The sequence below is a fragment of the Carettochelys insculpta genome, chromosome 9 (assembly GCF_033958435.1).
Source record: "Carettochelys insculpta isolate YL-2023 chromosome 9, ASM3395843v1, whole genome shotgun sequence".
Taxonomy (NCBI): domain Eukaryota; kingdom Metazoa; phylum Chordata; order Testudines; family Carettochelyidae; genus Carettochelys; species Carettochelys insculpta.
This window is the reverse complement of record NC_134145.1, coordinates 38,766,613-38,792,058: the sequence shown is the minus strand read 5'-3', so window position 1 is coordinate 38,792,058 and position 25,446 is coordinate 38,766,613. Positions and strand designations below refer to the sequence as shown.

Genomic DNA, 25,446 nt, shown 5'->3' with positions numbered 1-25,446 from the left:
AGTTGTTTATTCAGGTGATTTTCTCTTGTTACTTTTTGTTCTTCATAAATAAAAGACATCTTAAAAACCTAATTCTTTAAAATCAATTTTTGAGCATTATATGTGGCAATCTTTCAGTATGAAATCCTCCACCTCACATCCCACTCTTGACATGCATGTATGTGTTCTGTCAATATATTGCAAGCCCCAAAGTGTTCTGTGGCCAAATTAGTTTGGGATCCACTGAGATAGAAAGATGTGCAAATTGAAGTCCTCAATCAGATAACACGTTCATTACATGCACCCTCTGGCCACAGCTACACTACAGCAATCTTCTGAAAGATGATCAACCGGAAGATCTTCTTTCAAAAGAGTGTGTCCACACACAAAAAAGCAGATCGAAAGATCAACCTGCTCTTTGATAGAGAGCATCCACACAGCCTCTGTGCTTTCAGAAGAATGGGCCAAGGATCAAAAAATCTGGCACAATGAGGACAGCTCTTTTGAAAAAGGGGCCCGTGAAGCATCTACACATGGTTTTATTTTTTGAAAGAAGCTTTCAAAAGACAGCAGTCTTCCTGGCCCTGGAGTGGAAGAGGGCTTCTAGAAGAAGAGCTGCATTCTTTCAATCTCGGATCTAAAGAGTGCATTTTGTGTGTGGACGCTCTGTGTGTTCTTTCGAAAAAGGCTGGATTTTCCAAAGAACTTGCTCATGTAGACCTGGTCTCTCTGTTATACATTTCTCCTCAGATTAGAAAATAATGAAATCCAGTTTGAATTAAATTTCATCCTTCCCCAGATGAAAAATAAATCTTTAAACCTTTTTCTCATCTTGCCCTCTGAATAGGACTTACAAGTGCCTGCCTGAGGGTAAAATTTTGCAGAGTATCTACATGCAGAAGTGCTGTATTGAATACTTTTCTCTGACCACTTTTCTTACTGTATGCACAACGCATCACTGGTGGCACATGAACGCATCACCAAATTTGGTATTCTGGTTGGATCACTAGCTTCGCCACCTTGGGCTGGGAACTGATGGGGAATGTAACGTAAATGCCAATCCATGCCCTCCTCTGGCCATTAAATGCACTTTAAAATGTAATTTGTATCCAGTGGAAAAGTACTCAATGAGCATAGAGGAACATATATGTTAATATAGCCACCTGAGCCCTAACTAAAGACACAGTAGTACTTTTATGGCAGACATCAATTGGCCCTAAATAACATAAGAAAATTCAGGGCAAAGTGCAAGTGATCATTCATCTGTACTGAATAAAAGGTTAATAGATTCCCTACATGGAGTTCAGTCCACCTTACCACAATCAGACAATTTACCGAATTTAAATGGGATATTAATGAAAGGTGAAAACTCCAGCTAATGCATGACAGTTACAAGTTCTGTTTTAGCAGTCAGGAAATTAGCTTGCTACTAACACCTAACTCACACACACTACATCTGGGTTTTGTAACGACTGCTTGTGGTGTGCAATGTGAACATAAAATAGGTATAGCAGGTGCACTGTAGGAATGTTACTTAAGAGAGCTGTAATTCCTGTTTTGGGATGTGAGTTTTCATTCATATGCAAGCCTCAGGGGCAGAGATTTTAGGGGATGGCGCCATCTGTTGATGAGAAGGGGAAATGTCAGCTCAACAGGGACCAAATCCAGGTGCCCCCTGGATCCAGGTGAACCAGGGACAAAATCCAGGTGCCTCCTTCCCATATTTTAATTAGAAGAAATGAGTCTAGAGCCAGATCTTCTAAAACAAACCTCCTTGCAAGTCTGGAGCCCTTGAGCATGCATATTTGTTGTTGTGATTAAACTTTATTTTAAAGATATGTAATAAGCAATTATTCTTGATGCCTAGAGAAGACTATAGGACCTGTGCTGTGTCCTGGGTGAAGGCAGAGGTCACCCTGAACGTAACAGGATCTGAACTAAGCCTGGCTAATGAAGCTTGGACCCAAGAGGTAGGTAAAAGGATTTGTAGTATAGGTGAAAGCTTTAGTCTAATGAATAGGGGCTTTATTTAAGTGAATGATTTGTCATATATTTACATAACCTGGATTTCTTTTGCACTGTGAAGAACAGTGCAGACAAGGCTTGATCAGACCAGCTGTGGACCAGGCAGGAGAATTGACTCCTGACAAGTACTACCTGGAGCAGCAGCTAAGAGAGGTTGTCTTTGGTGAGCATTGGCTTGATAAGCAGCAGAAGGAAGCAGATTCTGGACTCGTGAAGTGGATACCACAGAAGTGCTGGCAGAGGGGAACTGAGCTGATTTAATGGAGCCCTGAGCTACTCAGCACTGAAGCAAGCCGACTCAGAAGCTGGCCCAGGGGGGCATGTCTTGCTTTGGAACCAGGCTGAGCAGCTCTGATGGGAGTAGAGCTGGGCCACTAGAGGACAATCACATCAAATGCCCTTAGGTACTGCTGTAACTGACTCCAATTGTGAGTAGGGTTTCCACAGAATAGGACTGTGGATAGTCAGAACGTTGGTCTTCTAGCTATTGGACACTTGTTGGTAAAGGTGGTGATGATTCTTTGGATAAAATCCTGTGAATTTTGATCCTGCCTGAACTTTTTTCCTATGTTTATTCCAAAACAACGTTCCTTTGAAGTTGACCTCACTTTGCAAAACATTTGTGATGTTGATGTCCAGTATGGTTCCATCAAGACTTTTCCACCCAGCTCTGTTTTGTTTATGATCCCTTTTCCCTTATTAAAATATCTCTTTGTTTCATATTAAAAATATACTTGTGTCCTTGCAAGCAGGGACGAACCACTGATCTCAAGATTTTGTTTTACTTTTTTCAGAGCTGAATCAAAGACTCTGAGTTGGCACTCAAGTTGATTGCCTTACCCCAGCTCTTGTTGCTGCTGTTGACACTGGAAGAAGGGATACACATTAAAATCAATGCCATGTTAATGGTGTTTTGCGTTGGAACTTGTGCCATGTGCGGGAGTGGAGAATGCGTGGGCCAGCAGAGGGGCATGGAGACATGCTAGAGAAGAGGGATGCCTGCTGGCCCACTGGAAGGATTTGAGGACAATCACTGGCCCTAAGGTAAATTGAGTTTGAGACCCCTGATTAATAGCTACTGAGCATCTGGCCAAAGGGGGATATTTTTAATATCATACGCAGGCTAATTCTAGAATTTACTTCTACTTTTAAAACATAATGGCTATGTCCACACTTATGAAAAACTTTGAAATGGCCAAATTGAAGAATATTAATAAATACTAATAATAATGAATATTCAGCACCTCATTAGCATGCTGCGAGCCATGGCACTTGAAGGTACCCCGGTTCACTCACCTGCAGCTCATCTACGTGGGGGTCCTTTTCAAAAGGAGCTTGCAAACTGCTGATAGGAATAAGGGGATTTTGACGTTTGCAGGCTTCTTTCGAAAAGGACCCCCGTGTAGACAAGCTGCGGGCAAGTGAACCGCAGCACTTTCAAAGTGTCATGGCTGGCAGCATGCTAATGAGGCACTGAATAGCCATTTCAGTGCCTCATTAGGATTCTTCGATTTGGCCATTAGCATGGCCATTTCGAAGTTTTTCCTTAGTGTAGACATGGCCAATGTGTTATATGCAGACTCTGAAAAATACAAAGGGCTCCATAAATCTGAAAGATTCAGCTTAATTTACCAATTCTTTCATTCATGGATTTTTCTTATTAGTACAGTAATTTGCTGTCGTGGTTCACTTAATCTTTGGTATATTTATGAACTAACTTACGCTAAGTGTGATTGTTGCCTGTTAGATCTTTCGTAGTTCCAAAGCAGAACGTTCCTCTTTGTTAAGATGCAGCAGTGACTGCAGAACAAGAATGACTGTTTTGGAAAGAATTTCTATTGGAGGTTTCTTAGTTACAAGGGGTTATTTGTTGAACTGTAAAATGTGGAGAGGGAAGCACTCCTGTTCTTTTCAAGTAAATGTGAACAACTTGTTAAAAGCAAGTTAAACGGAATGGTCCATTGTGACATGCAGAAATTATAAAAGGGTTAAAATGCTTAGTACTGAACTCTAAACTGGACTTTTGCTCAACGATGTCTTCAGGAAAATAAGGAATGTGTAATAATCTCCTGTGTGGCAATGTTCCCACTAATATTTTTCATTCATGGGCAGATGTTTTCCTTCCATGTGCAGAATAATTTTATGTACACTGAGACGTGTTAATGTGCACAACTAGTAGAAACAAAGCCTAGCTGTGAGCCGTGTCCTAAGCAGAAGTGCAGCATTGGAATCTCTTCTGAGTGGCTGCACAAGTGCGCAGCTTACCACTAACACCGCTGCACAGTACAATTTTTTAAATAATCCCTCAGAAGACATAACAAACATCTATTTTAGAGCAACATACTTTGGTAAAAGGAGATGTTAGTTGCCTGTATGCTGACCTTCAAACTTCTCCATTTCCAAGTATTTTCTGGAGCTTTCATTTCCCAATATTAGCACTGAAAATCAAGAGCCTGGAATGGTGGTTGAGAGAGGAGCTCCTGATACCAACTGTAAAACTAGATTTCAATTCATACAATACTAGTTTATTACACTGCCTGCTGCCACCACCAGGCCTCTATGGAGAGGCAGATATTTTTTAAGCAGCCACACATTGGCTATTTCTTTGCTTTGGTTGGCATTCGTCAGTCCTAAATTCAGTGCCATAATCCCAATTAAAATGCACAGTGAAGCAATTGCAGCCAATGAGTTGAATGAACATTAGAGAAATGAGAATACTGTACTTGTTCTGCAGCTTTATAAATCAAGTACCAATCTAAAATAGGAAGTCTTCTGCCTCGGATTCTTGCTTGAGATCTAGGTTCAGTTCCTGCTTCTGCTGCAGTTTCTTGTGGGACTCTAAAGCTACATCTACACAGCAGTGTTATTTCAAAATAACATGCCTACACACAAAAATGAATAGTAACAGAGAGATAGCCATGTTAGTCTGTATTCTACCAAAACAAAAAAGCAGTCAAGTAGCACTTCAAAGACTAAAAATAATCTATTAGGTGATGAGCTTTCGTGGGACAAACCAACTTGTTGACAGAAAGCTGGTTTGGCCATTCTGGGGGGCCCTCTGTTGACAGGCAGAGCTTCCAGGGCACTAGGCAGCCTTGTCTGCTGTACTTCTGGTTGGTCATTTTGCTGAGAGTGGCCAGGCAGTCCAACTGCTCTCTGTTAACGTAGCAGCCCACTTGGCAGTCTGGCCGCAATCTGTCAACAGAAATTTTGTTGGAAGAGATCTGACAGACACTTCTGTCAGCAGATCACTTTAGTGTAGACAAAGCCTTTGAGGGAGGAAGTGCAGGCTCACACCTCTTCTCAGCATTTCCTAGAAGCTAGCTCAGGCAGCTCCCTGCTCAGTACACTGACTTCTGTGAACCACCTGATTAGCCACTTAACTTTCACCTTGTACTGTACAGGGACCAGGCTAAGGATTCTACTTCAGGGGATCAGGTGTTGTAAAACTTGGGTCCCTTTGTGGATCTATCCTTTCTTTTTCAGTGCCTCAGTTCCCCATGTGTAAAATGGAGAACTTCCCACCCACCCCCTTCCTTCTTTGGTCTTGTGTATTTTAGTGTATGGTAAATTCTTTGGAGCAGTGACTTGTCTCTTGCTCTGTTTATATGCAGTGCCTAAAACAATGATATGCAGCTGTAGCTAAATTCAACCAGTTCAGTATTGGCTATGCTATATGTTGTTTCTATTTTCTAATTTTTTTTTATATACAAACTGCACACAGTTTTACATTAAGTATTGAATATTTTCATCAGAAGTGGTGTTAGCTACACTGATAAGTCTGATTGAAGTGCTCAGATAATATGCTGATGTGTAACAGTAAAAATCCTTAAAATAGAAATAAGAGTGGGCATTAGAAATACACATAATGTGCGTCTACACTGGCTGGCTACTTCGAAGTAGCTGTCACAATGTCGAAATAGCATGCGTTGCATCTACACGCACCGTGCGCTATTTCGATGTTGAAATCAACGTTAGGCAGCGAGACGTCGAAATCACTATTCCTATCCGAAGATGGGAATAGCGCCCTACTTCAACATTCAACATCAAAGTAGGGCGTGTGTAGACAACCCGCGTCCCACTACGTCAAAATAGCAGGGTCCTCCATGGCGGCCATCAGCTGAGGGGCTGAGAGATGCTCTGCCCAGCCCCTGCAGGGCTCTGTGGTCGCCGTGTGCAGCAGCCCTTAGCCCAGGGCTTCTGGCTGCTGCTGCTGCTGCAGCTGGGGGTCCATGCTGTGTGCACAGGGTCTGCAACTAGTTGTCAGCTGTGTGGACTGAGTGTGTCTGGGAGGGGCCCTTTAAGGGAGCGGCTTGCTGTTGCCCCAGAAAGGCTAGTCCAGCCTGTGACTCCACCCGCAGGCTTTGCTGGCACCTTATTTTGACGGGGAGTGCGTGTGTGTGTGGACGCACCACATTTCCTTCCAGGGTCGGTCCTTTCAACACTCCCTGTCACTACTTCGATGTTGAACATCGACGGCACCAGCACCGGTGGACGTGTAGACGATACATGTCGAAGTAGCCTATTTCAATGCTCTTACTTTGAAATAGGCTACTTTGACGTAGTGTGCTAGTGTAGACATAGCCATAGAAAATTTATGCATTTTACTTCAGATCATTAGACGAATGTGTTATAGAGGGAGATCTGGGCACAGACTAAGCAAAGGAAAGAAACAGAATATAGTATATAAAGTGAGCACTGAAGAATTATCCTTGAAACTAAATGGGCAGAGATACCAAAAATCACAGTTTCAAGTGTCTGGGTTCCAGAATCCAGGGAAAGTTGGGCAAAATTAGAACGAGAGTAATAAATGCTTGGCTCAAATGCAGAGATAACTGGTGTAAGCACGTGAGACGAGAAGACACCAATAAGATTAAAAAGTAACAATGTCTTTAAGCAACGAAGGGTCCTGTGGCACCTTATAGACTAACAGAAAAGTTTAGAGCATGAGCTTTCGTGAGTTAACTCACTTCTTCAGATCTACAGATCCAGACTAACACGGCTACCCCTCTAATGTCTATAAAATGGTGGTTCGTCCAGTTTTAGTGTGGCACCGAGGAGTGGACAGCACAGAAACATCAGCAAATGATCTGTTCCACAGAAATGCAAATGTTAAGCTGGGTGAATGGTGTAGGCAAGGAAGATTACATGAGGAATGTACAGTTTAAATATGGGCTCAGAGTAACACCCTATAGAAATTAATATAAAAAATGAATGGAATACAGGCTCAGGAAGTCTGGTCACATAAATAAAGTACAGTTCTCATACCTATGGGGGGAGACAGTCTAACAAAACAAATCTGAAGGAAAAAAGAAGAGGCCAACCCAAGAAGACCCAGTGGCATGTCATATGGTACAGCTACATCTGTGGTGGTGCACACACACTGCATTTCCATCCAACATGGATATCAACAGAGTACGTGGTGTGATACTGGTTAGGTGAATCAGTGCCCTATATCCCAGAGCCCTAGGACATATACCTTACATGGCAGGGGGAGTCAGCAGGGAAAGGCTCCAGCAGCTCCCCACTACTGAAGACTTTCTCTGCTGCCTCCCTACTACCAGAGCCTTTCAACTTTGTGTCGCCATACCCTCTCAGTCACTGTGGCACGTACATCACGGGTGGGCAATAAAAAAAACAATGGCCTACCACGGTTAGTCCCTACTGGGCCCACATCTTTACACACCTGTGCCCCTGCAGGAGCTGTTCATGGACAATGGGAAAGGCAGGAAGCAGTGCAGCGCAGCCTGGGGCACTGCTTCCTGCTGCTCCTGTTAGCTGTTGACAGTGATCCATGGCCAATGACAGCTGCAATCGCTCAATACCTGCAGAGGTGCAGGTAAATATGACGGTGGGAGCCCGCCAGGAACTAAGCCGGGCAGACAGCATCTGGCCCACAGACCAGTATTTGCCCACCCCACTCCTATATGCAACTTCATGTACCACAAAGTCATAGCTGAAGACTTGTTAGCATATGGTGTGACAGGATAGGGGAGAGCAGCAGGGGAGAAGACATGTAGAGCTGACCCCATTTGCTGTGATGAGCACAGGGAAAACTGAAAGGCATTCCACATGTTGTTTGCAAAACCTTAACAGCTGAGCCAACCTTGCTGTCATATCAACTGTTGGAGAGATCATAAGTAAAAGACATCCAATTAAACTACACTGAAATTACTTTACTTTTTGCATATCAATTGCAGCAAAATAAGTACAGAAACAGAATACTTTAGAGACACAGACTGTTTTTTGTTCATCTGTCTCATAAATATGTAAAGATCGCATATGATAAACCTACATGCTTTCAGAGGAATGGCTGTGTCATTTAATAAGTAACTTTTAGAAGTTGTAATGGGAGTTATCAAATCTAGCTCATTCATAGACTTAAAGCTATTCAATTGTACCCTCAGCTCTCCTAAACATTTATATAATATACTATTAACTATCTTGTCTATTCTCATTTTGCTGTTAACAGTCAAAGGAAGGAGAGGAAGTGTTCGCAGCCTACCAAGAAATCACTACATCATCTCTGAATTTAAATCAAACCATATATATTATTACATAACACCGGTTACATAGTGCAATTCATGAACTGAAATGTAGTGCAGTGCATCAGAGTTGTGTTTTTTTTTAAAGAAAAACTACAAGTGTGAGTTTATCATCCCCATTCCTTGGCATTCAATAAGGTAGGTGTCTTTAGCAGAATCTTCATCATCCGATTTTGCAACAGTAAATTTGGCCTGTAAACACGAAGACAAAGTATTAAAAAACTTACAATGTAGTCAGAAAAACCCCTGAACACTAGTTGTCTAATCATGTGTTTAGTAAACAGATGTACATATAACAACGTTCATTAATTCCACTGAAAATATTTTAATTAAGGTTGTGAAATGCTAAGGAATTTAAGATTGAGTTCTGAACACACTGTTCTTTATTCATTACTGTGATGGATCCCTTGACAGTCCCTTAAGGGTTCTGCGCTTCCAGGCAGCTCCTCGTGTGCCTCAGAGAGGCCCCTCTTATTGCCCTGGGACTTCCCAAAGGCAGGGTCTCCCTTTCCCAAGCCATTCTCATCATGGACCAGTCTGAATTTGGGGTAGAGCAGGTCCCTCTCCGCCAGCCTCAAGCTGCTCCAGCTGTCCCAGTTGGCTGCCCTCCAGGGGAAATGGAGTCCAGTCTGGCCCACTGCCCTGGACTCCATCCCAGAGACCTTAGGGAAGGAGGGAGCTGGTGGGGGCTTTCTGCCCCTGCCGCATGGCAACGCCTTTCCTTAGGCCTCTTCACCCGCCACTGTCTTCTGGGATCCTTCCCCCATGTACTGTGCTGCTGGGGTGCTTGACTGTGCTGGGCTGTGCTCTGCTCAGTTCTGCGCTCCATACCTCCAGCCTCCTCCTCTCCGGGCACCACACCCCTCCCGCCCCCTCCCCTCCTGATGCCTGGGGAAAGCCTTTTATAGAAAGCATGCAGGTCTTAACTGGTCACAGGTGCTTTAATTACAGTCCGTTGCAGGATAACTCCTGATGAGCCCCAGCTGCCTATCCAGCCTGCAGGACTGCAGCTTTCCGTGAACTTAAGAGGGGAACCAAAAGGAGTTCCTTAAGCACCCAAAATGTTCCCCCTCCATCAGGCCCTTGTCCGCTGAAGTCTGTGATCTGCCATGTTACATGGAGGGTTGTTTGCCAGGAATTACTATGAAGGAGGGTGTTCTGAATACCTATATCTCAAGATCAACCCCATTTCACATATACACTCATCCCTCGTTTAACGTGTACTTGACTTACGAGTACTCACTAAAACGAGGGAGACACATACCTACCAATGTTCACTAGATGAGTGAACTTCCCCCACTAATACGAGCCAGCCACTGGCAGGTGCGGAGAGACCAGCAGGCCCGCGACTGGCTCCACTCCAGCAGCTGGGTCACTGTGGGGGGGGGCGGGGGGTGGAGAGACCGGCAGCCCAGAAGCTGGCTCTGCTCCAGCCGGGGGTGGGGGGACGGGGGTGAGTCCGGCAGCCCTGCGGGGTCCCCGGCAGTGGGGGAGAGGGGCAGTGAGTCCCACAGCCCCCCATCTGGCTGTACTCCAGCTGCTGGATCCTTGGCAGGGGGCGGAGAGACCAGCAGCCCTGTGGTTGGCTGCGCTCCAGCTGCCAGGGTCACCAATGGGAGGGTGAGTTTGGAAGCCCTGTGGGGTCCCTGACAGGGGGTGGAGTGGAGTGGAGAGACTGGCTGCCCTGTGGCAGGGTCCCGGGGAGGGAGGGGGGGTGGTGTGCGCCCAGCAGGCCGGCAAGAGTGGAAGATCCGCCACCCCGAGGCTGCAGCTGAGCCGGCCACGGGGAGACCCGTAATCCTGCAGCTGGAGATAAGCTGGGGTGCGGGGAGACCCACAGCCCCGCGGCAGGAGCCGAGCAAGGGCACGGGGTCCCTCGCTGGGGAGCAGGGAGACCCGCAGCCCCCCCCCCCCAACATTCCCCCAGCCCCCAGATCCCCACACAACGCCCCCCCTGCCCCCGAGCCCACTCCCAACACCCACTCCATCCTGTTCAGTTCCAAACCCCCAGCCTCCCAGCTACCTCTCGTGCAGCCAGGAGGAACAAGTGGTTACCTCCTCCACCTGAGAGGCCTACAAGTTTTAACCCTCCCTCCCGCAAACTGTGTCCCAGCCTTTAACTCCCTCCCAACCCTGGGTCCACTTACTTTTCAAAAGCAGCGCCACCTGCTGCCCCTCCCACCACTTGGAACCAATCAGTCTTTTACAAGTACTTTAATAGGAATTCAGTGTCCCTCTTACACGTTTTCACCTATGAGCAAAAAGTTAGGAACCAATTGTGCTCGTATAGCAATGGATGAGTGTACCCCAAAAAAGTGAGAGGATGACACTACAAAGGAGGGACACATTCAGGGAGGGCTTGCCCACATAGGGACTTAGTGCATAGCAAACCAGAGAGCTCACGTACAGTGCCGGCTGCCAGCAGGATACAAAGAGCAACTGAGGACAGGTTGATACTTAAATGGTGCAGTTGCGCTCCTGTTACACTTCAGCAAAGACACTTCCGACACTGATGGGCAAGCTTTTCCCATCACTGTAGGTATTCCATCTGTGTGAGAGGCAGTAGCTATGTCCACTGGAGAAGCCCTCCTGCTGACAAAGTGCTGTCCACACAGACCATCAGGCTAGTATAACTACACTGCTCAGAGGCGTGGATTTTTCATACTCCTGAGGGTTGTAGTCATATCACTGTAAGTTTGTAGTACAGACCTAGCCTTATTACACAGAAGGCTAGTGCACTGTAGACTTGTGATATGACCCTACACTACACCTATGTGTAGAGAGATGAAGGCCCAATGATAATACTCTTCTGCGTTCTCTGGACTCACCTTTGTTAGTTGTTCTGCAAAATGTATCGCAGTTTGAGTATGGAGTGTAATTGGTCCACTCTTCACTCTAGACACCCCATTGGCTAATGCCATGAAAATGATCAGCTTCAGAAGAAAACAATAAAATTAGTTTTAAAAATCATTATTACTGCTTCATAACACTGCTCTGTGAAAGAGTCAGAGCAGCACATAACTGAACTGAAAACAACTCAGTTTGCTTGTTCAATATATATTATAGAGTGACAGGAGTCATGTAATGGATAAATCTATAATGGTAAGGCAGTTGCACTCTTGATTCTGGTCCCCTTGCTAAAAGCCACATCACACCTGACTTCAGATTCCACCTGGGGCTGAACAGAATATTGGGAATGAGGTTTCTGAATGACAACACACTCAAAGGGGTACGCACCAGATATGTAGTAGTCTGACTTGAATTTGGACCATCACTGACACAATGACAATTACACTACATTTAGCATATTAGCAGATCTACAGATCAGGTTGTCAGAGGAGGAAACTGAAGGATTCTTCTTTCTCTAGGTCTCCTGTATGAAGCCAGAGCAGCAAGATGGGAAAGAATGTCCCCTTGGTATGTTCTCTCCTGCTCTCGCCTAGTCACCTCCTGAGGCACTTAGGAAGAGAGCCCTGCTCTTACAGACCTTTACTTATGTGGAGAGAGTTCTAGAGCGAACAGATACCAAGAGGTGAGAGGAGGAAATTCTCTCTTCCGTTAGATTTTCTGAGTACAGCAGGAAGAGAAAATGTCAAGTCAGCCATAGATGAGTTGATGCCCCTCCTTGAGGCCCAAGAGGCTTGCCTGGTGTCATGTGTTTCCCCACAGACCTTACATGGCTTGTTTAAACTTCCAGGACCTAACAGGTCCATTTTGGCTTATCAGGATGGGCTGCTATTTCTGCTCATGTTGTGAGGTCCTATCCATAGAGCCTTCTAACACTTGGTTGCTTACTACCTCAGCCCCTATGAGTTCAGGATGACTGGGTTTGGGACATCCCCTCCAGCCACAGCTGTGGTAGCTATTTGAATGTAACTCTGTGGCTTGCTGTGGAAATGCAGTCAACTCCGAATTTCAAGACTTTTGTTTTGCTCTCTTGGTTTACATACACAGGCAAACACACTTGCTGTGCTTGTTGCCTTAACTTCACCTTGACCTCGGTGTGTGAGATTCTTACCTGGTCTTGCAGATAGTCATCCACTGCTCCCCCATGCCTAAGATTTCCAAGCAGCACCTCTGCAGCTTCAATTCCAACCCTGTCAGAATTCTTACCTAGGGAGAGAATTCAGGAGGAATAAGGAGCTTCAAAACATTATTAGTAGTTAACTGTAGAACATGAAAAAAAACAGGAAACAGGAGGCCATGATTTTAATCTTTATTGCCCCAGACACCTTCTCAATACAGGTTCAACATCTCTTGTCCAGCACCCTTGGAAACTGACTAGTACTGAACCAAAGAATTTGCTGGACCATGGCAGGACAATATTTTCTAGCAGCATTATCAATTCTTCCACTGTTTACTGGACTCTTAGAAGACATTTAAGGGTAAAGTACAGTTACATAATAGCACAGAACATGGAGAGCCAGGACTGGTGGCTCTAAATAAACTTTATACGACTGTGGGAAACTTGGTCACACCCATGGTAAGCGGATATCTGGCTAACTTAAATCTTACTGGACTATGGATGTTGCTGGACAAGAAAGTGCTGGATTAGAGAGGTTCAACCTGTCTTATGATCCGTCATCCCATTACCGCATCTGGGTAAGTATGATACATACTTCCTAAGCACTGGGAAAAGTCTATACCTCCTTATACTTTGAGAAGCAGCTTTAACCAAATAAGATACCTGTTAAAATTAAATTCATTCCTATATTTCTAACATATATACTCTGCTCTAGACAGCACAGGACAAGTCCTATATCAGATGAACTAGGGTGGAGTGCATAGGTTTCAAAAAATCCAGAAGTCTTTCCAAATCATTGATCTTTAACTATCCATTAAAATAAGCAGATAAATTTACAACTATATTGATTTCTGCAGCATGGTGAACCAAAAACATGGATGTAAAAATAGAGTATTGTTAATAACAGTTTAATATTCTATAACATAGTATTAAAATCTTCTATTTCTGTTGCCAATGGTTATTGACAATATGGATCCAATATGGATCCAATATCCAGTATGAAATTAAATACACAAAACACGAAAATACTTCACACAATCGTCACCTCTTTTCCCAAGTGATGATCCAGCAAACAGACACCCTGTTGAAGTCTCTGCAACAATACTAAACAGAAAAATTAAATATATTACCAGTTAGTAATTAGGCATTTATCTGCAATCATAACACACCGTGTTATGATAACAGGTAAGAATGCTTAGTCTGATCAGTACGTGAATCCCAGACCAACTCTTCGTAAAGTCAATGGAAACATTTACTCTGACTTCTAGGACTGATCTCAACTTTACTGTATAGCAAATGTCCAAGGGGGAGGAAAAAAGCCACATGCACGTGAGGGAAGAAGTTTGTTGTTAACTCAGCAGATGGTTTTCCTCAGAGGCTACAGTTACACTAGAAGCATCTGTCAACAGATATTTCTGTTGGAAGATAGTTTCTAACAAAACCGTTGGCAGTGCAACCACACACAAAAGCTAACTGGAAGAGCACTCTGTTCTGTCAACAGAGCGGCCGGACTCCTCTGACAAAACGCATTGTGTGTGTGGAGCTTCCACCAGTTTTGTTGATAAAACTGGGGTTTAGTCGGCAAAAGTTGTTAATGTAAAGGTAGCCTGAGTGAATGCCAACTGGCAGACATGATGTAATGCTAAAGGATACCAGGCTGGGGGAGGTGTCATAGCAGAAAAGCACAGTCATGTGCATGTTGAAGATTATATTAAAAAAACTAGAGAATGCAGATGTAATAGCCTCACAATAAAAAATTATCCATATTGCACACAGTAAATATTTAGGTATAGCTAATGACCTATCTTGTACATATTGTAAACACACTGTCTTTAAATATGTAATTAGCTATAGCTTTCTGTACTTCAGTTCCTTTAAAAAGTGACCTGCAATGGATATTTTTTCCCTCTTTTGCTTCTTTGTGATATGGAACAGGCCTGCATTTATTCTTAAGAAACACACACAATTTTTCTGGTTTTCAAATGAGACCAGCTAGGTTTTGATTGTGTTTTTGCTGGAATACTTTGTGAATGGCTTGAGAACTACTGAGATGAAATTACAAAATAAAAAAATCCCTCCCTCTCTCAACTGCTCAAGTTTCAGTCAGATGCTTAAAAATAAAGTCTTGGTCTGTATTTGTTAATATGTATTTAATTTAAACCCCTGAGAAATTCTTAGCAGAAAACTCTCTTTGCTAACTACTTAAATGCGCCAACTTTCCCTGACAAAGATGAATTTCTTGGCTTATTGCCAAGTGCCCCTCTGCCCTCTGATTTGCTCACCTTGATACAGTTTTTCTGATTTGTCAACCTTGATTACTATTTTGGTTTTCTGTGCCTTAAATATTGAGTCTGTTCTAGTATGTCTATGATCTGAAGAAGTGGGTCTGTCCCATGAAAGCTCATCACCTAATAAATTATTTTCTCAGTCTTTAAAGTGCTACTGAACTGCTTTTTTGTTTTGCCCTATTTACTGTCCTTTGTTTACTATCTCTCTGCCAAAGAAGGACCATCACCATAATCTCAGCTACCGACACAATAAGGTAAGTATAGAAAGGTTTGTTTCTTGTCTCACATTATTCCACTTCCAGTTCCAAAGGCTTGATTATCAGGTTCTCGAACAGGCTGAATACTGACATAAAGATCTCTGATTTCTTTTCTGATGCACTTCACTGCTGCTGATGCCATATCTTTTGCTAGCTGGTTAGGTAAAACAAAGGGGAACCAGATATGGTAGTTAAACATTTGTGATCTAACATTTTCTTTATATACCTAACCTTATGAACACATAGTTAAATATCATTCTTCCAAACTGTAAGGAGACTAGTTTTCAAAATTAATTTTACCTCTTGTATTACTGTAAACTCCTGCAAGCTAATATCTAATCTCTCCTCTTTCCTCTCACTGTGCAATTCTGGCACAAAGCTTAAGAAGTATTAAATCCTAGACCAATGACAGCTTTTAAAGCTGTACACTGGTGGTTCACTAGCAACAGAAATTCAAAATTTCCCGCCTTGCTACAAGAGAAGGCAGTTATTTCTAGCCCTGATAAATCTCAATATATTTGATCTTAAAAATCACAATACGTTATGTAGCAGAGAGTTACTTTAGGTCACTGCTTACAATTTCTGTCCCAAAGTGCTTGTATCTACCTCAGAACTTGGAGAGCACGTAACACATTTTTGTAAATTCATAGATTTTAAAGCCAAGAAACATCATTAAGTACATTTAAGCCGTGTCTACACGTGCACGCTACTTCGAAGTAGTGGCACTAACTTCGAAATAGCGCCCGTCACGGCTACACGTGTTCGGCACTATTTCGATGTTAACATCAACGTTAGGCGGCGAGACGTCAAAGCCGCTAACCCCATGAAGGGATGGGAATAGCGCCCTACTTCGAAGTTGAACGTCAAAGTAGGGCACGTGTAGACGATCCGCGTCCCGCAACATTGAAATAGCGGGGTCCGCCATGGTGGCCATCAGCTGAGGGGCTGAGAGACGCTCTCTCCAGCCCCTGCGGGGCTCTATGGTCACCGTGTGCAGCAGCCCTTAGCCCAGGGCTTCTGGCTGCTGCTGCTGCTGCTGCAGCTGGGGATCCATGCTGCATGCACAAGGTCTGCAACCAGTTGTCGGCTCTGTGGATCTTGTGTTGTTTAGTGCAACTGTGTCTGGGAGGGGCCCTTTAAGGGAGCGGCTTGCTGTTGAGTCCGCCCTGTGACCCTGTCTGCAGCTGTGCCTGGCACCCTTATTTCAATGTGTGCTACTTTGGCGTGTAGACGTTCCCTCGCAGCGCCTATTTCGATGTGGTGCTGCGCAACGTCGATGTTGAACGTCGACTTTGCCAGCCCTGGAGGACGTGTAGACATTATTCATCGAAATAGCCTATTTCGATGTCGCTACATCCCTTCTGGTTGAACTACAGTCTATCTTTTAGAAAGGCTTCTCATCTTGAATCTCTACTGAGGCTTCTGAACAATTACAACCTGGACAATGTTCTCTCTTCCCTTTGTTGGGTTCTACCACAATCTACAATAAAAATATTATATTTTAGAATTCTCTAAATTTGTATTTGCTATAATTTTCCTCTCCTTGGAAGCTCAGTACAGTTGCTTGCATGGAGAACTACAGAAAAAGTACCAATAAATTAAAAAAAAACCCATCAAAGATTGCATAATATACAAATAATTGTATACTCTTTATTTACATTATATCAAAATTACAGATGCTTACTTCTAGGAATATTACAGGCACTCACTTTAATAGGCAAGGCTCCTGCAACAAATGCTCTTCCATGTATCTTTGTCACAGTGCCACGCTCAGTTAAATTTATTGGGCTTAACTCTTTGATAGGTGACATTCGGACTATTACTTCACCCCCACCTTGGGGGTAGTAGCCCCTATTAAAATGGCAATCAGATATCATTAAAAGCAAAAAAACGGATCCGAGACATTACAAATTAAATTATTCCTATAAGCAAGAAAGCTAAAAATGGATTTGGCATATCTGATGGCTAGGAGGTGTCTTATCCTCAACATGCTATTTTAGACAGGTCAGGAGGCTTGGAAATTTAGTGATGTGTATTGTAGAACTGTACACAAAAATAAACATAGCAATATCCTTGACCTGCATAGAATGAACTTCGGAAGGAATCACACTCCACTTACAGGTGGGCCCCCCACAACAAAATATTTCAAAAGCCAAGAACATCTAACTTACCTCCTTTTTATGTCACAATCAAAGGTCACGTTGAACTTCTCAATTATTGGTTTAAAGACCTGAGGGGTATGCACACTTTAAAATGCAGAACTGTTTTGTATTTAACATGTACCACCCACCCACTCACTCAATCTTCAAAGCTAAGAAAATATACCTTGTTCTACTGTGAAGATCTCAAAATACACTATAGAAAATGTTTGGTGTCATGCAGAATTAAGGAAGATGGAATTTGCACATTTTAGTCTGCATACCCTTTTATGGACCTTTTCCCATAATTAATACTTAGCATTTCTAGAGCAAAGTGACTGTTTTAATTCATATGACCTTCAGGAACTAAAATAAAAGGAGAGAAATAGAGAAGTAGTTGCAGACATCTTTATGTTGCAAGGAATTACCTGAGGCACACTGTTGCCCTTTAAACATATTCTATAGAATCTATGTTAATAGTGCAATATTCCTATACCAAGAATACTTCAGTTGGCTATTTTAGTTTTTAAAAGAAAAACAAAAAAGCAGATTGTTCTATTTTATTTCATGTTTGACAAAGCAAAAAAAGAAAAAAAAATTGCTTTGATTACTCTACAATTACCATTAATGATATAAAACAGCAACAGGAAAATACACAAGTCACGTGTGCACTTGAAAGATTTAACAAGTCAAAAAAGCCAATCCCTACCATCACTGTGTAGTCTATCTGTGGGGCCATCTCGGCATTAGTCCCACCTTTTAAACGAAGTTCTGAAGGAGAAGCAGCAAACAGTACGCAAGGCATTGCTACCTGCATTAGTAGGCACACACTCCTGAAACGGAATCGGAAAACATTTAAAGGAAATGCAGGCATAATCAATTTAAATTATTAAATGTCAGACAGCAAGCAAATGGTCTGAAGATAATCATTAGTAAAATTACATCACACATTCCTCTGACATATATTACTCTGTTAAAATGCTCACAAGTGTCTTTTTGTCACTGATGTTTCCTTCCAAGCCTAAAAATAAACAAATTTCCCTAAAATACTTTTCCTTTGATAATCTAGTTTTGCATACTCTCTCTTTTGACATGGAAATTAACATAGATTTCTTGTTTATTTCCCTTGTACATTTTTAGTTCTGATTATATGAGTTAGCAACTATCAGGTTAGACAACAGAGGGATAAAGGTATAAAAGGCTGTGCAGCTAGTTTAACATTTATGTAAATTTCTAAATATTTTTACTGTGTGAAAGTATTTATCATTTAGAATCTAGTCACCAAATAATTTTGTTTTAAATTATTTAATGCCCTTTAGCGGTAATGTCAGAAATGATACTCAATCTATAAACCCCTGAAAAATTCAATTGGTCTCAACAAAACTCCTCAAAATTAATGTTAATATTCCAGCAACGATCAAAGAATTGTACATGCTTCTAAAATACATATTTATTTTATATAAATTTCAAATTACTGTTTGTGCTGTGCAAATTATTAGTTAGGTTACTAGCTTATGGGAGCAGCTATTTATTTATTAAAAAAGTCTACCTTTCAAATGTTTGTGGACTGTACTGCTTTTTGGCTGCTTCCTTACCACTGTGCAGCCACAAGCTCTTCTATTAAACTGCGTAGCTGTGTTTTTTGTAACTGTGCTCAACCAAAAGGAGACAACCTCAGTTGTCATATTCCCCTACACCCTTTGCTGCCTACAAAAAACAGCTTTTTTATAATTCAAGTAGAACCTGACGCCTCCAGCTCACACAGCTCCCACCCCACCAGGTCCACTCCCTTTAACTGGTGCTCCACTCTGTTCTCCACACAATTCAGAGCAGAGAAAGTAATAGTACCAGTAAGGGCTAGATATAGAACCACACAATAAAAAGAGAGACAGGGAAGGGAGAAATGATTGTCCCACCTGTCTGAAATCAATGTCTAACCATATATTGGTGTAAGTTATGCTATATGGCCCATAAATAAAATAAACAAATTTTCAGTTTTAAGACCAAATTTCAGTTTCCTAGATCTACAGACATTTCTAATTATCCTAGGTTTAACACTCTGCACTAAACATGCTAGACTTTAAACTGCATATTTATATTCATACCTGATTTGATGTGTGATAAATAGTTATGCAAGAGAAAATAAGATGCAATATATCAAGACCAGGAACACTAGGATCTAGGTCGCTTTCTTTTGTTTTGTAGGCCACAAATCAAAACTCAACTTCATGTCTAACTTTGATATTTTGTGCAGGTGCTTACGACTACAGATACTAACTGCAATAAGATCAGGTAAACAAAGAGTGCATACCTCTAGAAATAGGAGTCATGAGTCAGAAATAGCTTGCTTAGACAAAACATGGATTAAGGGAACAGTATCAGTCCTCAGTATGAGTTCTGTGTTTTTACTCATTTTTGCCATAACCTAAAAACTACTGAACAATAGCAAACACTAGTTATTACATCGGTTAACAGTATTACAACATACATACCCTGCTGTTTTGGTATCTGCTGTGTGGGTTCCACCTTTGATCTTTCCAGGAGTGAAGGTTATTTCTGTTGAACCGATTTCTCCACCTTCCAGCTGCCCATCACATAAATCTCGAATCATCTCTAGTCCAGACAGATGTTGAGGCCTTCAAGTCATAATGCTACATTAAGATGCACATCAGAATGCCTCCTCACCCACATTACATTACAATTACATATTTAGCAACAGTACAATTGCAAACTTTACCTCAAGCCAACACAGTAGAAATTCAAACTACTCCCAGTTTCATGGCTGTCCACAACCTCACAGGAACCAGACAAAAAGCACGGCAGAGTTTCGAAATTAGCGGATATCCTGTTTCTTCTCCACAGAAACAGAACAGGGTAGAAAGATGGAGGGCAACAGGAATCCTTTGCCCTCCCAGCAAGAACTTGTTAAAGCTTGAGCCAAGATGCAGTGGTAAATGTGATGACCCACATTCCAGTCACCCCAAGAGAGAACTGGTACAGAATCAGGGGCAGTCATTTGACTCAATTGGCATCTCAGTGTCACACGCACGGCAAGGTGATCAGAGCGCTCCTGAAATACCAGCCCTGATGGCTTCTGCTGTGCATGCATTCACTCTCCCATTTATGTGGGTATTTCATAGAATCGTAGGTCTGGAAGGGACCTCGAGCGGCCATCAAGTCCAGCCCCCTGTCCCAATGGCAGGACCAAGTACTGTCTAAACCATGGGTGTCCAACCTTTTGGCTTGCCTGGGCCGCACTGAGTGAAGAGGAATTGTCTTGGGCCACATACAAAATAAATAATATAGTTAATATAAATAAATCACATAATAATGTTAAAAATTTATGATCTTGTGGGGCCGCATTACTAGCTGTCCAGGGCCGCAAGCGGCCCGCAGGCTGGACACACCTGGTTTAAACCATCCCCGATAGACATCTATCGAACCTGTTCCCAAATATCTCCAGCGATGGAGATTCCACAATCTCCCTTGGCAATTTATTCCACTGTTTGACCCCCCTGACAGTTAGGAACTTTTTCCTAGTGTCCAACCTAAACCTCCCTTGCTGCAGTTAAAGTCCATTGCCTCTCGTTCTAGCCTCAGAGGCCAAAAAGAACAAATTTTCTCCCTCCTCCTTATGACAAACTTTTAGATACCTGAAAACTGCTATCATGTCCCCACCCTTAATCTTCTTTTTTCCAAACTAAACAAGCCCATTTCTTTCAGCTTTTCTTTATAGGTCACATTCTCTAGACCTTTAATCATTCTTGTCGCTCTTTTCTGGACCCTCTCTAATTTCTCCATGCCTTTCTTGAACTGCAGCACCCAGAACTGGACACAATACTCCAGCTGAGGTCTAACCAGCGCAGAGTAGAGCGGAAGAATGACTTCTCGTGTCTTGTTCACAACACACCTGTTAATGCATCCCAGAATCATGTTTGCTTTTTTTCCAACAGCATCACACTGTTGACTCATATTTAGCTTGTGGTCCACTATAACCCCTAGATCCCTTTCTGCTGTAGTCATTCCTAGACAGTCTCTCCCCAGTCTCTCTGTATGTGTGAAACTGATTGGTCCTTCCCAAGTGGAGCACTTTGCATTTGTCCTTATTAAAATTCATCCTGTTTTCCTCAGACCATTTCTCCAATTTATCCTGATCATTTTGAATTATGACCCTATCCTCCAAAGCACTTGCAACCCCTCCCAGCTTGGTATCATCTGCAAACTTGACAAGCGTAATTTCTATGCCAATATCTAAATCGTTGATGAAGATATTGAACAGAAACAGTCCTAACACAGACCTCTGCAGAACCCCATTTGTTATACTTTTCCAGCAGGATTGAAAAACATTAAGAATTAATCTCTGAGTACATTTCAACTTTCCCTTACGGTACTTGCTGACTATCGGTCTTGTGCCAGTATTTAGCCTTAGATGGAGTTTACCACCCGCTTTGGGCTGCATTCCCAAGCAACCCGACTCCAAGAAGACCCGGTCCCAGCGCACTGGGGGCCGCTACCGGCCTCACACCGTCCACAGGCACCTCTTAATGGTTTCATACCCTCTTGAACTCTCTCTGAGTACAGTTATCCTGCCAGGTATGCACTCACCTTATAGCAGCCTCGTCTAAATTGTATTTGCCTAGTTTTTTGATAAGAATATCGTGTGAGACCATATCAAATGCTTTAGTAAAGTCTCAGTATGCCACATCTACCACTTCTCCCCTATCCACAAGGCTCGTTATACTATCAGAGAAAGCTATCAGGTTAGTTTGACATGATTTGTTCCTTACAAATCCATGCTGGCTGTTTCCTATCACCTTACCACCTTCCAAGCGCTTGCAGATGATTTATTTAATTACCTGTTCCATTATCTTTCCTGGCACAGAAGTTAAGCTGACTGGCCTGTCATTTCCTGGGTTATTCTTATTCCCCTTTTTGTAGATGGGCACTATATTTGCCCTTTTCCAGTCTTCTGGAATCTCTCCTGTCTCCCATGATTTTCCAATGATGATAAATAAAGGCTCAGATACCTCCTCTATCAGCTCCTTGAGTATTCTAGGATGCATTTCATCAGGCCCTGGTGACCTGCAGACAGCTAATTTTTCTAAGTGATTTTTAACTTGTTCTTTTTTTATTTCAACTTCTAATCCTACCCCCTTCCCACTAGCATTCACTATGTTGGGCATTCCTTCATCAGACTTCACAAAGCAAGAGTCATAAAACATCAGAGAGATACAGTAGGAAAACATGATCGAAACTTTTTTTTGCTTGGGTTTTTTTGAAGTGTGCAAGTGTCTTCACAGACAAGGCACGTCAACTTCATCAGAATGATTTCGATTCTTTTAAGATGACTAGTTTCAAATTGACACTGCCAATTAAATACAGAAACAACATGAGGTGTTTGCTAGGGAACAATCTTTTAAACCAAATATGGCCTCTCTTTGCTGCTTTAGGTTCTGTTTCTAAAATTATTGCCAAGTGTCCTGTGCAAAACCTACATGGCACTGACACCAACCAAATAAAAATATCGGAGGGGTAGCCGTGTTAGTCTGGATCTGTAACAGCAACGAAGGGTCCTGTGGCACCTTATAGACTAACAGAAAAGTTTTGAGCATGAGCTTTCGTGAGCACAGACTCACTTCATCAGATGCATCTGATGAAGTGAGTCTGTGCTCACGAAAGCTCATGCTCAAAACTTTTGTTAGTCTATAAAGTGCCAAATAAAAATAGTCATTCAACATCAGTTCCTTAAACAGTAGGTGAAGGCACTCAGACCATCGTGCTTGAGGGATGGGGAGACTCACTATTTGGCAGGCATTCTTAAAGACATTTGTACAGGTTGAATCTCTCTCATCCAGCACCCTTGGGACTTGATGGGTACCAGACGAGAGAATTTGTCGGATGATGTGAGGTCAATACTTTCTAGCACATAACCATCCCTACTACATATTACTGGGCTCTTAGAAGTCATTTAGTGGAAAATTACAGTGAAATAACAGCACAGAACACTGAGCCAGGGCTGGTGGCTGTAAACAAACTTTATGGGACCATGGGAAACTTGGCCACACCCATGATAAGTGGTCATCAGGCTAACTAAAATCATGCCAGATTATGGAGTTTGCTGGACGAAAGAGTTCTGGATTAGAGAAATTCAATCTGTAGTCTCCTTTAGTAGTGATGGAATATTTTGCTGTATGTTTCAATAAGACATTTTACATTTTTGATTATATTTCTGATCTCATATAATCACATTATGTTCTTAAAATATGATGTAACTGATGGGCTCTCTAGTAAGAAAGAGAATCAGGCTGCCAGGCACATGCCCTGATGAATGATGCAAAATCTTTTTTTTTTTGCCGTGACAAACTATAGATAATTCCACAAGTGTATGTGAGACGCTTATACATTCATGTGAAGTATATGAACAGTTTAGGTCTTCCGTTTTTGGAATTCAGACCTGTATCCCTTCTCGACACAATTGCGTAGTCTGCACCTTTTTTAACTAAACTACAAATCTCTTAGTATTGCAGTAGCACTAATGTAGCTCCAGTGAAGCGGAAGGAATACTTGTATAAACTGGCTGGTGGCAGTTTTTATTATTGTGCCCTTGAAGCCCTGCTAAAAGTAGGGTTAGGCAGTGTGGTGGTCAAAAAAAAACCAAAAAAGCAGCACAGACCCCACCTTCCAGTAGTATTGCCACCACTGGTACCTGTGGTGGAGCTGCAATGGTGTCACGACACCGCAGAAGGAATCTGAGCTGATGCCACGTGTGCTAGCGAGAGAGGCCTTCCTGCCACCCCCGAGCTTTAGGCACGGCTTTTCCTCACCGGCTTGCAATGGGAAGTTCCCCCGTTCTGGCTCACTGGTAGGAGCTCACCTGAGGCCAGGCTGGCTCCTCCCAGCCCGGATGTTGCGCACGCGCAGGGGAAGGCCCAGCAGGCAGCTCAAGGCCGTGGAGACGCGCAAAATCTGGCCTCCCTGCAAGGGGGAGACGGGCAGTCAGCGGCCCCACGGATCGCAGGATGGGGTCTTCCTCCGCCCCACTCCTCTCCAAGGGCCCTAAGCCGGGCTAACCCCTCCCCACCTCCCTTCCCGCAGGGCACCAAAACAAACCCCTTCTCCGCTCCACCCCCAGCACACACTAAATCCCCGCCGGCTTCCTCCCCACCCCCCGCTCCCTGCGGCGCCAGCTCGGCCTGGAGCCCAACCGGTCACTCATGCACCCTCCGCCCCTCCCTGCGGCGCCTCCCCAGCAAGGCCGGGCCCTTGTACTCACCCCCTCCATGACCCCGCCGTCTATCTCCACCCTGTCCCCGTCCATGGTCCGCAGGGAGGCGCGGCCGAGCCGATGGGGACTTGGCCGGGCTACGCAAAGAGCGAGGCCCCAGGGGAGCAGCCGCCCGCGACTGGGCAAGAGGCAGGGACGCAGCTGCGCCGGTAACACGTGGCTGGGGGAGAGTCCGGCGCAGCTGCCGAGCCCTGAGCTACTGGCGGACTAGGCTGAAGCCGGCGCTGCAGCGACACACAAAGCTCCTCCTCCGACAGCCTGTGAGAACTGAGAGCATTTCCCTTTGTTTACGTTTCCGCTTTAGCGGCACATCTTGTTTCTGCTTCCTTACTGGCTATGCCGCCTGTTCCCAGGCACAGTCCTAGAGGTGCGAAGGATGTGGAGCAGCAGAGAATGTAAGATCAGATCAGCCATGGCCCGAGGCCCCCAAAACTCACCCAAAAGCAGCCGGCCTTCTAACAGGTTTCAAACGGCTCTTTGCTATAACTGACTGAAAGCTGGCTTGTGTTTCACCAGAGGGTTTGTTTTTGCTGCAGCTGGAGGGATGCTACGTTGTCAGAATACTTGTGCGGGACATTGAAAAAAATACAACAATGTTTTAATACAGTTAACTCACCAAGATTAGTCTTATATGTCACTGCTTTGAACTTATTTCAAAATTGAAGCTCCATCCTGAGACTTCAAAAACAGCTGAAATTTACAAGAAGTTGTTTAGCACTGAGTACTGACACCTTGGCAGTCCCATCCAAGGTATTAGCGAGGGGTGGAGAGAAAGCCAACTGAAAACCTGCTCCTCTTTTTTTTTTTTTTTTTTACAAAAACACTGATCACAAATCATAGCAAAGTTCCTTGTATCGTAAGTTCAGCTTCCAAATTTTCAATGAGCGATCTGTTCTCTCAGCATT

The 25,446-nt window shown here is 43.4% G+C and overlaps 1 protein-coding gene across 3 annotated transcripts; it reads right to left on the bottom strand.

The window, feature by feature from the left end:
- Positions 1-8,531: 8,531 nt before the first annotated feature.
- On the bottom strand, positions 8,532-24,737 carry RTCA (RNA 3'-terminal phosphate cyclase). 3 transcript variants are annotated; one of them, XM_075003072.1, is made up of 12 exons: positions 24,530-24,737; positions 24,131-24,231; positions 19,749-19,892; positions 17,966-18,089; positions 17,290-17,348; positions 16,828-16,969; positions 15,148-15,272; positions 13,619-13,677; positions 12,568-12,662; positions 11,378-11,482; positions 9,477-9,570; positions 8,532-8,741 (listed from the first exon to the last, which is right to left on the bottom strand). In XM_075003072.1, exons 1-12 carry the CDS (start codon positions 24,572-24,574, stop codon positions 8,713-8,715), a joined length of 1,122 nt encoding a protein of 373 aa, XP_074859173.1. In that variant the 5' UTR covers positions 24,575-24,737; the 3' UTR covers positions 8,532-8,712. The 3 variants fall into 3 exon arrangements, with proteins under 3 accessions (XP_074859173.1, XP_074859175.1, XP_074859174.1); XM_075003074.1 differs by lacking the exon at positions 24,131-24,231; XM_075003073.1 differs by lacking the exon at positions 9,477-9,570 and having other exon boundaries at positions 24,530-24,735.
- Between the last annotated feature and the right edge of the window lie 709 nt (positions 24,738-25,446).

Excerpts from the sequence above, each read along its gene's own strand:
- RTCA (XM_075003072.1), bottom strand. The coding sequence starts at position 24,574 with ATGGACGGGGACAGGGTGGAGATAGACGGCGGGGTCATGGAGGGG. Across the intron at positions 13,678-15,147 it reads GGAACTGGAAGTGGAATAAT|TATTGTTGCAGAGACTTCAA; the intron begins GTGAGACAAGAA and ends TTTTCTGTTTAG. Across the intron at positions 9,571-11,377 it reads TTGCAGAACAACTAACAAAG|TTCACGGAAAGCTGCAGTCC; the intron begins GTGAGTCCAGAG and ends TCCCCTCTTAAG.